This window comes from Chelonoidis abingdonii, chromosome 2 (assembly GCF_003597395.2).
Source record: "Chelonoidis abingdonii isolate Lonesome George chromosome 2, CheloAbing_2.0, whole genome shotgun sequence".
Lineage (NCBI taxonomy): Eukaryota > Metazoa > Chordata > Testudines > Testudinidae > Chelonoidis > Chelonoidis abingdonii.
In genome coordinates this window covers 35,258,862-35,271,735 of record NC_133770.1, presented here as the reverse complement: position 1 = coordinate 35,271,735, position 12,874 = coordinate 35,258,862, and the positions used below count along the sequence as shown (strand labels likewise).

At 39.2% G+C, this 12,874-nt stretch overlaps 1 protein-coding gene across 1 annotated transcript in view; it reads right to left on the bottom strand.

Annotated features, from left to right (window-relative positions):
• Positions 1–3,336: 3,336 nt before the first annotated feature.
• The window catches only part of MKX (mohawk homeobox), a 52,676-nt gene continuing 43,138 nt past the window's right edge, over positions 3,337–12,874 (bottom strand). Inside the window, exons 5-6 of the mRNA XM_032788817.2 lie at positions 4,488–4,521; positions 3,337–4,371 (exon numbers count right to left, since the gene is read on the bottom strand). Coding sequence (XP_032644708.1) covers positions 4,185–4,371; positions 4,488–4,521 — 221 coding nt within the window. The 3' untranslated portion in view covers positions 3,337–4,184. The remainder of the gene's footprint in view (positions 4,372–4,487; positions 4,522–12,874) is intronic.

The window sequence follows — 12,874 nt, the reverse complement described above, 5'->3', positions numbered from 1 at the left end:
GGGAGTTAAGATAGCCAAAAGCAGTAATAGTTAAGAACAAAGTGATAGATAGCGCAGTTTGTTGGTTCGACAGTCTTTATAGCACACTGTTGAGCCCTTCACATGGTGAGAACTGTTAATTAGCACTGGGATGGGAGAATGAAGATATCAGTTAATGGGAGACTTTGTCATTCAGTACTATCCTACTGAACTCATATAGCCTTCACCCATATGGGCCTAGACAGAAGAATGAGTTTTGGCATAAAGGGTCCTGTTGCCATCTATATGTAATAGGATACTTTTCAAGCAGGAAGAAAGATGGGGAAGCAAGTCCAAAAGAGGGCTGAAAGGGAAAGTGAAAATCTGAAGAAGGGACCCAGAGCACAAATGTAAAAAGAACATCCATTAAGAATCCACATCTCAATTCCCTTTAAAAAGTCAGGTGTGAGAGTTAAATTAGCCTTGAACAAGGTCTAAGTTCCACTGCCAATAACCACTTCCACTGCTAATAGCCCAAGCTGACATAATAGAAGCATTTGGGAACTTTTCTGTAGCATTAGGCATTCATGTCTCTTTTCCACTTATTTTTAAAAAAATGTATTTGTACTGTGGCCAACTACTTCCCTCTTTGTTAAACAAGGTGAATTTAGAAATGGGGCCCAAATCAGATCCACAACCCTACATTTTGGGGGACTTTAAACTCTGTCCCCAGACCTGGATCTGAATTTTGCAATCTCTCATATCCTGGAGCAAAACATGCTGAAACTTTGGCATGTTCAAAATCGAGGTCCAAATTTTGCAGCATGATCCCACCTCTGGGCTACATTTGTGTTACAGTTGTGGAAGCAAGGCAATGCTGCAGTGCAGTACAGCACTGTGATCCACACCTAGTCACACTCCCCACCCCTACAAGAATGCTGAAGCAACTTTCAAAACTCTAAATGCCAGAGGGCACTAGGAGTGTTCAGTGTCTTTCAGTCTGCCAGGTGATTAAATCGATTTTCCTGATATTAACTTGTGCAACTCAAGATTGTGTCCTTCATGCCTGTGCATGTGTGTGTCCAGTGGCACAGAACGGCATCACCCTAAAACAGCTCAGGCTTTATGCCACAAAAAACTGGCATATATGCCAGGGGTGCAAATTCTGCAGTGGTGAAAGTCAGCCACAAACTTCCCTTTGCCATGTGATTCAGAGGCATCCTGGGCAGCCCAAAAAGGTGGCAGCACTGGCTGAGGATGGTGTCTTGTCAATGTGGCCAAAGAAATGTGCTGACTCAGTACATCTCTGCCACAACCTTCACAAGCTGGACCCCAGACAGACTTAATACTAGCTACCCTCCCACAGGGAGACTTCTCCACCAGGCACAGTTACTTTCACTGACACATAAAGGTTAGGATTGCCTTCCTGTACCAGCTTTGGAGAATAAGGCCTAGCATCTGTCAAAGCATAAGAAATGGCAGCATCAGAGCCATCAGCATGAGCATGAGACTGTTCAGGGGAAATTCCCATGTGAGACTCTGAAATCAGATTCTGTGTACTCTCCTCTCTCTAGCCCAGAACACTATGCCAGGAAGATCAGTCAGTAGTCATGACCTCGCTAAGCAACCACTGCCACCTGAGATGCAGTGAACGGCTACATTCAGTCACTCATCAAGGGGGCTACTAACAGACAGGCTACAATTCCCCTCCTCCCTCTGCTTATCACATGCTGCCCCCATTCGAACAACCCCATAATACTACATGAAATCAGAGAGAACATGCCATGCAAATTACGACTAAGGAAAGAGAAATGACCATTTATTCAAAAACAGCAAGATGTGGTTTGCAGTTATTTATTTTATTAAAATGGTTACATATGTTGAAACAAAAAAGAGCAATACTAATAATGTTTGTTTTTCCTATATCATAAATAATTATTGAGTCTCCATTAGCTGTTGGCTCAGCATTGATCATGATCCTGTTATTAAAAAAAACAAACCACGCACACATACAACCTATTAGCATTTATGTTTTTAGAAAACATTTAAGCAGCAACAGAAAAAAATAAATTAAAGAAAATTTAAGAAATGATGCAAGTATTTGTTAATTGTAAAACCTATTCGATATGTTTTTTTGCAGGCTATTCTTTGTGCTTTGATCATTTAAAAAAAGACAAACACATGTTTCTAAAATGGCTTGTCTTCTCCAGTTTATCCCAGAGAAGTCACTGAAAGTACTTTTCATTTTTAACAATATGACAAATATTGTTGTCATTTACTCAAATAAAAACACTGAGAATATATCTAACAGAATAGTTTGACGAGACAATCAATTTATTGTCACAAAATATTTAATACCAGAATAACTTATAATAGTATGAACAAGAGTGAAGTATTTACTTTCTGTTCTTAGTTACAAACTCACATTATTATGACAAAAATCCAATAAGTCAGGTATCAAAAATTATTGTCATGGAATTCTAAACACATAATGATGCAAGTCAATAAGAGGTATACTTCAACTGTTCATACAGTCATGACATATGTTTCCTGCTTGGCACTTTATGTCAATGCAAATCAGCAATTTAGAAAACAAAGTAAAAATATATATGTACAAAATATTTCCATATCGATAATTTCCACTGTACCCTAAATAAACCCAACATAATAGTATGTTACATTGGGAAGTGTCCTAGAAGTCACAAAAAGGTTATTTGCTGTATATCTTGACTATTTTAGTGCAACTGAAACAGACTATGCTTGTAGAGTAGTTTCATTATTGGCCCAATCCTGCTTCCACTGAAGTATTCGGGAGTTTTGCTGTCAATGTCAAAATTGCAGGACCAAAGGGCTAGCAATAACAACTGATAGGTCACCCACAGGAATAAATATCCAAACCCTAGGAACAATCAGCTCTTTTCCAGTTTTCTGTAACCGATTCAGTTCAAATTCTATTTGGCTTCACCACTGTTTATTCAAGCACTGGTTAGGATATTGTTGTATGATTCAAGAAAACCATGCACACCAAACACAAATTTCTGCTTTTACATTGATTATATCACTCAATAGCAGTCATTTAGAGACTTAAAATGTTATTTTTAATGCATGATTTAGCATTGACTTTAAACCCACCTAAGATACATGCTGATATTATTCAGTGTTTCATGTCCCAGATGTTTTCAATTTGGGTTTTAACTTGGAGTATATATAGTTTTGATTATGTCTTTTTTTCCATTGAAATGTGAATTGTCAATCAACTGTCCTTATTTGATACAGTATGTACAAAATAAAAGCATTTGGACATATTAAAGTAACAAGAGTTTCCATTGTGGAAAGTTATTGGGTTCCAGTACAAATAACAAAATGTACTATAGGAGAGATTGGTTTTGTTTATGTATATAATTACTTCAATAAGTCAATAGCAAAGCTTTAGAAGGATGAAATCCAAATGGACTGAACAGACGGTCTTGCTGCAACCTTCACTATAAATCTCTAATTATCACAATGTCTGTTTGTACGTGTGCATTCAGATTAATTTGAATGACTGAAATATTCCTAAACTTGCATGTTTTCTACAGTATTGCACTTTTCAAAGGAGTTATTTTGGTATTTTAACACACTGCAGATACAGGTAAGAAACATGCATAACAACCTCATGGTCACTTTGACTAAACACACTGCACAATTTTTAATAAGACTGTGGATTAAAAAAAAAGATTTAACATTTTCATTAAGATTCACCAGTCATCAATTTGTATAAGTCAAATACACAACAATTCTCTCAAGGGCTTCCAGCAATAACATGTTCAGACCCAGACTGCTAGGCTCACTTGAAATAATATACAAAGATTAAAGTTAATGGCATTGTCATTTTGAGGCATAACTGTGTTGTACTATGCCCACGTTATAGCTTATTTTTTGAAAGCAAGGCACTTATTGTTATAGCAATGCAGACATTTTATGCGCACTTTGATTAACATAAAATAAGTTAATATTTTGATAAAAATGGACTTTATTTTATAATTTACATGCCTTTTATAGAAGTAATTGAACATTTTATTTAATACAATGAAAAAATCTCGGTCTGAGAGTGCATTTTAATTTTGTAACTGACCATAGTGTAAAAAGGATCTATTTTCAATATTTGCTTCATACCTATGGATAGGATTTTACTGAAAACCAATGCTGTGAGGAATGTCCATTTGACCAAAAAATGTAACAATTTCTCAAAATTGCTGAACTAATGGCACTTTAACAGTCTTTATTTCTGATATATGTGATGATTTTTGAATGATGCAGCTGGTAGTTCCCTGCAGTTTATCTTTTCCTTGGGCAAGGTTTGTTAGGGCCATCGCTGCATTGATCTCCTTCCAGTATGTTTCATCTTTGCTTGTTCCTTTTCTGTTAGCTGCGCTAGATTCAAGCAACAAAAAACATTTACACGTACAGATTACATTTCTACCATGACATGTGACCAGGGTACAAATTACACAGAAAAATTCAAATGGCAATGACAGCCCCTCACTCACCTTTCACACTTCTTGGGTCCATTTTCCAAAGTTTCTGAAAGCAGAAAGAAAATCCTATTATTGTTCATTTTGTGCACAGTATTTCCTAAAATGTACCCCAAACCCAGCATTAAATTGGCTCAGGTGGAAGTAAAACTACTTTTGAAATGGAGATTAGTCCTTGATGAAAATAGTTGTACAGATATCCAGCGAGAGAGCCTGAAATACTGTGGACAGATTCACTCAAGGGTCTTAGCCAGAAGGAACTAGCATAGACCCTGAGCAAGGCACCGGGTAACAAAAAGTCCACTTTGAGAGGCTGTGGCCAGGCAAAGACACAGGAGTATCATAATCAGCAAGGTCCCCAAAGTACATAACTTTAGTGGGGAGGGATCTGCTCTCTAGAGATGAATTCCTCCTGGAGCACAGTGTATCAGGCTTGGGTGGTAGATGTAATTCTCCCAGCTTCAACAAAGGTGACTCTGGCCCTGCAAGGTTACTTAAAGGTTCTGGTGGAATGGAGCTAGATGGTAAAAAAATAATCCTGAGGACATCAGGGATGATAAGAAACATGAAAAAGCAGAGCCACACTCCTGTACGAATCTAAGGGTAAATTTTCTACAAAACAAAATTTCCACAGGGTCACATTGGTTTTAAATGTGACCCTGAGCCAGTCTGCAACTAAACTGCAAACAGGGATTTAGAAAGGACACATATTTACATAACTAACAAACACACGTGATCAGTAGCCTTTAGTGATTGTGTTAAATCTCCTTCACCCCATCCAGGGGATTCTTTTCAGAAAAATTCTGAAAGGGGAGGGGAAGGTTGCATCAGCACATAGAACATTATATGTGTTTATGCTATATCCTACAAAATTCCCGGGGTGCAACAAGTGGCCCGTATAGACCTATGAAACATCTGACGGGCAAACCAAGCTTTGGGGGGCAACTTGCCCATAGCAAATGACACCATTGCCCACTCAAGAATGACAATTGTTAATTCAAGGAAGTTCTCCACAGTAACAGATAGAGGTGGATTTCCAATTAGGCACAGTAGGCACAAGCCTAACAGTGCCGGTGTTCCCTATCTGTGTGTTTGGATTCCACAGAAGACATATTTGGGAATCAGGCTGATCACTGGTTGCCAGCCACCATGATAATTCCAAGGTTGATCTTTTCTTTAAATAGAGCTTCCATCTGAAGGGATCCTAAAACACTTTACAAACTTTGTTAGGTAATTGTGCAAACTATACATAACGGATCACTTCATCCGCCACTGGAATGCAGCCACTTCTGTCATGAAACCCAGCATATGTTTATCAGCATAACACAGCACATAGCAATATTCCATAACAGTTCAGGGTGGGAAGTGAAGAATATGATACCTAGCTGACATTGCAGGAGAAAAGCAAGCTGGCAGGAAATAATTAAATGAGTTAGAATTTGGCTAGTGTGCCAAACTTAACAAATACTGTCTCCTCTTCCAAAGTGCCATGAGTTTCATAAATCTTCCCAAGTGGTCAGGGACCTGAGTTTTCTATGTCTTTCCGAGATGGAATGTCCAAAAGCCTAGTGCCCCCTAGCATACTTTAGGGTATTGCTTCACTACTGGACTCAGCAGGGAAAATGTGTGATCTGTACTGAGGGAGGGAGTCACAGAGAGAAGAAACACTTGATTTGGTGGGACGTACTGAATCATCCCAGTATAACAAAGGCAACCTTCTTATATCTTTTCAGAGTGGTAGCCATGTTAGTCTGTATCAGCAAAAACAATGAGGAGTCCTTGTGGCACCTTAGAGACTAACAAATTAATTTGGGCATAAGCTTTCGTGGGCTAGAACCCACTTCATCAGATGCATGAATACAGGAGCAGGTATAAATACATGAAAGGATGGGGGTTGCTTTACCACGTGTGAGGTCAGTTTAACAAGATAAATCAATTAACAGCAGGATACCAAGGGAGAAAAAATAACTTATGAAGTGGTAAGAGAGTGGCCCATTACAGACAGTTGACAAGAAGGTGTGAGTAACAATACGGGGGATTAGTATTGGGGAAATTAAGTTTAGGTTGTTCAATGACCCAACCATTCCCAGTCTTTATTCAGGCCTAATCTGATGGTATCCAGTTTGCAAATTACTTCCAGTTCTGCAGCTTCACATTGGAGTCTGTTTTTGAATTTTTGTTGTTGAAAAATTGCCACTTTTAGGTCTGTTATTGAGTGACCAGAGAGACTGACGTGTCCTCCTACTACTGGTTTTCGAATGTTATGATTTCTGATGTGTCCATTTATTCTTTTGCATAGAGATTGTCCAGTTAGGCCAATGTACACGGCAGAGGGGCATTGCTGGCACATGATGGCATATATCACACTGGTAGATGTGCAGGTGAACGAGCCCTGGATAGTGTGGTTGATGTGGTTAGGTCCTATGATAGTGTCCCTTGAATAGATATGTGGACAATAATTATTTTCTTCTTATTCATTTATTTTCTTTCATTTTAAAGCGATAGGATGGGGGTGAATATGCCCCGCCTTGTAATAAAAACACCCATGTGGGTAGGTGTACAAATAAAAATGGAAAAAAATAATGAATGTCACTGCCATAAGAACACACAGTCACTCAAGCATCTGTGAAACTTTTACTTTAGGAAAAGATTCTTGTGAACAAAAAAATTGCTTGTACAAACATTTGAGGACTGTGGCCATGAATGGTGATCAGTATTCCAGTTCCACTGTTGATTTCACTGAGTATGTGCAAATCTTTTTTAGGAGTGTTCATCTAGATATAAATGAAAGTGACTTGCCCAAGGTCATACCAAAACAGTCAGCCAAAAAATAGAATCTAAGGACTTGTCTACATGAGAAGTTTAAATTGCACTAATTTTAGCTAGAATACACTCAAATAACTTGCGTATATACAATGCAATTCTAGTCCTCACTCACCCACACTTACCATTATATAATGCTATTGTTTTAAAGAAAAAACTCTTTAACTCAGTCAGGTTTTGTTTTGAAAAACAAATAGATTTATTTGAACTATTTGCCTCTAAAACTGGACTGTAATAGAAATATCATTGATTATTTTGCAAAGTTCTTGCTAACAACTGATAAAAGAGAAAGATTGTATAATGAACTCCGAAAACCTTTAACTTCTAGTGTTGTGGGCCTTTTTGCTGCCATAATTCCTTTGCTTCTACTCCAAGTTTCTAATGCACTTCTTGTCTTGCACTTCTATAGTAGCCAAGAATCTTAAAGCACTTTACAAAAAGTGTTAATTAAGCCTCACAACAATCCACTGAGGTTGGTAAACATTGCCTCCATTTTATAGATGAGGACAATGAAGCACCAAAAGGTTAATGAGTCCGTTCAGCCAGGTGATTAGTGCGTTTACCTCCCCCTGATGTCAAGGGGAATTGAGGGTCTCTAGGATTGCTCAGCACCTGGGAAGATCAAGTGTTTAAAATGACTGGACCAAATTCACAAAGCAAAGCTACATTTTGCTTGTTCATCTCACGTAATTTGTCCCACTCTGTCTCTCTCAGTACTGGACATAATGTCTTTTGACATTCTATGTATCTGAATACCAGAATATTTTAACTGCAAGGGAAACACATTGGTGAAAACAACTTCTGAAGGTAAAAAAATACCCACGGAATGCTGTATTTCTGAACAGCAAAGGAGATGGTGATCTTGAATGCTGAAAGCCAGAATACACAATGTATTCCTGAAACTGGTGCCTTTTCCAAAGAGTCAGATCATTTTCAGTTGCAGTGGTAAAAATGGCATGTCACTGGCACGGAATACTATCCTTGACAATGGTGTTTGAAAGGAATGAATTAATAATGCCAAACATACAAAATCCCATTGGCCATATTGAGGTGAGCACTCGGTCACCAGCAATGTACAGAGTGAGCATTTTAATCTTGATCCATAACTACTATAAAATAGACTTGAACTGCAGATCCCAAATATGACCAGTACTTTATTCAGGATAGCATGGATACCCCAGATTTCAGGACTCCCCGGGGGGGGCAAGTGGGGCAATTTGCCCCAGGCCCCACAGGGGCCCCCACAAGAGTTTTTTGGGGCCCTGGAGCAGGGTCCTTCACTTGCTCCAAGGTCCCTGGAAAACTCTCACAGGGCCCGGGCCCCCGGAGCTTCTTCTGCTCCGGGTCTTCAGCGGCAATTCGGCAGTGGGGGGTCCTTCTGCCCCGGGTCTTCGGCGGTGGGGGGCCCCACCACCAAAGACCCCAGCCCCACTGAATCCTCTGGGCGGCCCTGCCAGATTTACCCTATTTAGTAGCCATAAGCATAGGAGCTATCTTAATTTGCATAAAGTAGATCTGATTGCAGACATCTTTCTCTTTACTGTAGAGGCATGGATCTCCTTTTGGTTTGATCAAGATGGAGCAATACATACTGGGATCTTAAGCCTCAATAAGCCAACTTATTTACTAAAAAATAATGCAACTACAGGCTGTATTGTAGAGGTCTCTGGTCCACATTTGGCTTTGGAATCATATTTTGGTTACTGACCCTGTGTAGCTTGATAAAAGAACAAGCCAATATCATGTCATGCACTATGTACAGTATTACCAAATTATAGGACCTCCATAGCACTTTACATATGGAAAGCACTGTGTTTGAAGAACTCCTTAAGTCGTCTCTCTCACCAACAGAAGCTGGTCCCATAAAAGACATTACCTTACCTACCAGGTCTCTCTAATATCCTGGGACCAACACAGCTATAACACCACTGCATATGTAAAGATAAATATATAGCAATACATACTACATGACAGGCACCTGCAGTCATTATCAACTGCACAACACTTTCTATTGAATTCCAAATATCACATTTTCTAAATGTCCTCCTGTTTCAACTGCATATAATATTCTTCTTCTGTGTGCTACTGGAAAGGTACTGGGTTAAGTCTCAGAGGGTGATGCACTTCAGTGATGGGAGGAGTGATTTCTGTGTACACTTTGGAAAATACTTCAGGTTCCTTGGGGTGAAAGACAATTAAACAGCAACAGTCAGAAATGCCTTTTTGTTATGTGTTTGTACTGTGTCTAGTACAGGGTACAACTGGGGTCTCTAAGAGCTACCACAACATAAATAATAAATAATTATGAATGTTGTTGTTGTTGTTGTAGCTTCCTTTCTGCTGTTCCTTTCTGCTCCCAACTGCACAAGCACTCAAGAGGATTAGATTCTGATTTGCCAGGAATGCTTCGCTGTGTTCCCACCATGTACCCAGAGACCAGCTAGGCTGAATATTTGGTCCCTGTTGTTTATAGCAGGAATTACCAATAAATCTCCTACCAATGGGATCCTACATACCTTTCCGTTAATAGAAGTGTTCAGTATAGAGTAAGCATTAAAACTCATAGCATTCAGTGCCAAGATTATAGTTAGTGGACAATAATAGCTCTGTAATGCAGTATGGTGTTTTTCAGGAGTCACATAATTATCATTATTAATACATCACACATATAGTATATTCTGTTTTCCATATTAAAAGTCTGCAAAAGTATTAACTCATTAATAATCCTGACAACACTCTTGTGAGGTAACTGTTATTATCTTCATTTGAGCAGATGGGGAAAAATGAGATGCAATGTACTGAAAGTGACAATATTCACTTGAAACCTCGTCAACTGCAAAAGAAAAGTTAAAAGTCATTTATTTTGGTTACTATACCTGCCCTGAGCCCTCCTGCCAGTTTTAATACTTTCATCAGCACAGTTGCCTATTTTAAAAATATTTTTCTCTCCATTGCTACTGTGTGAAAGACCCACACAAACTGAATAACTCACTACACAAGAGAAAGAGGGAAACTGGCTAGACAGAACAGGTTGCCACGTGCACTAAGTCAAACTGGGGAAAGAGCAAGGTTTTTTTTCTCCAGTGTCTTTCCATGACATTTATCTTAGCTGTTACTTGTAACAATAACAGGCAAAACTTTTACAAACAGAAATGTGGGTTTTTAAGTTAACAGTGTCCCTTTACATGACTTGTCCAATGCCCCAGCAGGAATTGATGTAAAAGCCAGGGCAGGCATACAGGAGCAGTCCGTGCAACTAGGACAGACCCCAGCAAACTAAGGGATCCTTATTTTGACATGCTTGCAGTAGTTTCAGTTATTTTAGAAACATTCATAGGCCTGTCTAGTTATTTCGGTCTAGCCCCAGCATGGAAAGAGGCTGGAATTTAAGAACAATGCCTTCAATAATATAAATTACAGCTACAGCTTAGTATTCATTTTGATCTGACAATATTATTCTCACAGCATGCACTTGTGACATTATGAACAGCTTCACCAAAGTTCCCTCTAGGGAGCAGCTAAAGAAAAAATGATCAATTATGCTGCGTCCTGCTTAAGAGATGCATATCCCCCTTCTCTTCTATTTTATGAAATTCATATAAGTCATACAGAATTGTAGTCTTTGTGTGCCAAACCTTGCTGTTTTGTTATCATTTGGAATATGCAGAGCAAATGGAGCTTGCAATTCAAAGGGGAAGGGGCATGTATTAGAGGGTGGAAGAGAGAAAAAGAGAAGGTTACGGATTATTATACAGTGAAAAGAAACCAACATGGAAATTAAGACACAGGAAGTCAATCTCATGTGACTGAAACATATTTAGAATGTATAGATTCCTTATGAATTACACATTCTCTATTCCAGAAATAAAGACATCTCTGATCAAAAGGGGCTCTTTGGCCCTAAATCGTGAATACTGTAGAATATTTACTGGGTTGATAAAAGGCCAAGTATAATGATCTTCATTTTAAAACTGGCAGCAGCAAACAACTATTTCTCTTTCCTCCTTTTGTGCACTGTCCTTCTTTGGTTTGGGAGACGCTGGTTTCATGGGTGTTGACCAGCACTTTCAAAACAAGCAAAAGAAAGAAACAGAAGGAGGAAGAGGGATGAGGAATAATAGGAGTCAGCTGAATGAAAAATCAAGTTTACATGTTTATGTAAATTAGTGGTTATGTGATATAATTCTCCGGGTTACAGACACATCTTGATTTTATAATGCTTCTCAAACCACAGTTTAAGGGTACATGACTTAAACAGCAGTGTGAGAAAGCAGAGGGGAAAGCTGGGTTAAGTGGAGTTAATATTATTATATTAATTTACATCGATATAGCTCCTTTACTCCCAGTGGATCCCAAATTAAACCATAAACCATTCAACAACACTAAAATCCAGCCACCTCTGGAGTACGAAGGTAGCAAGCAATCAGCGTAGAGCATGCTACGCAACAGAATGGAGAGACAATTGTAATCATGAACACTAGGCCATTCTCCTACTCTTGCAAAGAGTGTCATTTAATATCCATGCAGAGCAGGTAGTACCTTCTGAAAGGACTTAGTAAACAGCAGTTCGTCTAGCATGACTGGAGGAAATGTGAGTTGACCTACCTCTGTGCTCAATCTATGGAGACTAGGTGTTACTGTTCTGATCCTTAAACCAAGAAATACACTTTTTTCTGGAGGACTAATTCTAATGAGCCATTCTATCAAACTGCTTTGTAGAGCATTTATGATCATCTTCTGACCCCAGAAACTGGTGCAAAGGCTTCAGAAAGACTTTTCCCTTTGGGCTCCCCTAATTTATGTCTCGCTGTTCTACAGAAGCCTCATGGCAGATAAATTACAGAGGGAGGCAGGTAGAATGGAAATTTCACTCTGAATCTGACTGCTGTATATAGCTTGTTTTTGTTTTTTGCAGTGAAGAAAGTCCTGTTCCCCCGCCCACCATCTCCCCATCATAAGCATCTGCAAATTTGTAGTCAGCAGAACTGCTCAAGGCAGTTTACAGCCTAGAGAATCTGGCCTGTCTCCACCTGGAATCAGAATTAACTGTTTCTCCCATGGGGAATTTACTATCTGCTTTGTGGACAGGGTTGATCCGATTTTGAACAGACTGGCTGCTACTGACAGAATTATTTATGTCAGGTCAGGGGAGAAGCGCTGGTTGACTTGCGGCCAATTTGCACTGCCAGAAGAGTATCAGGCTATGACCTGTGAACTGGACCCACGTCCATCATACTGGTATAATCTCCTGAGCATATACTGGGTTCACACTTGGCAGAAATTTGTCAATACCTTATTTTGTGGAGCTGGAGGAGGAAAGATGCCAGAAACTCTCAAATGAATGACCTCCAGCCCCATGCTCAGGAGACCAATTCTTTAAATTGATGTTTTCACTGATGATTACCCTTTCTGTATGCTAGAGGGTTACTGAGAAGGCTATGATGAAGTAGCTCCAGCAACACCTTGCCTCTACCCCCTTTCAATCTGATTTTAGATCTGGCTACAGTATAGAGACTGAACTGGTCTTCCTGGCTAATAATCTCTTTCTGTCACCAGACAAAGATACAGATACCTGTACT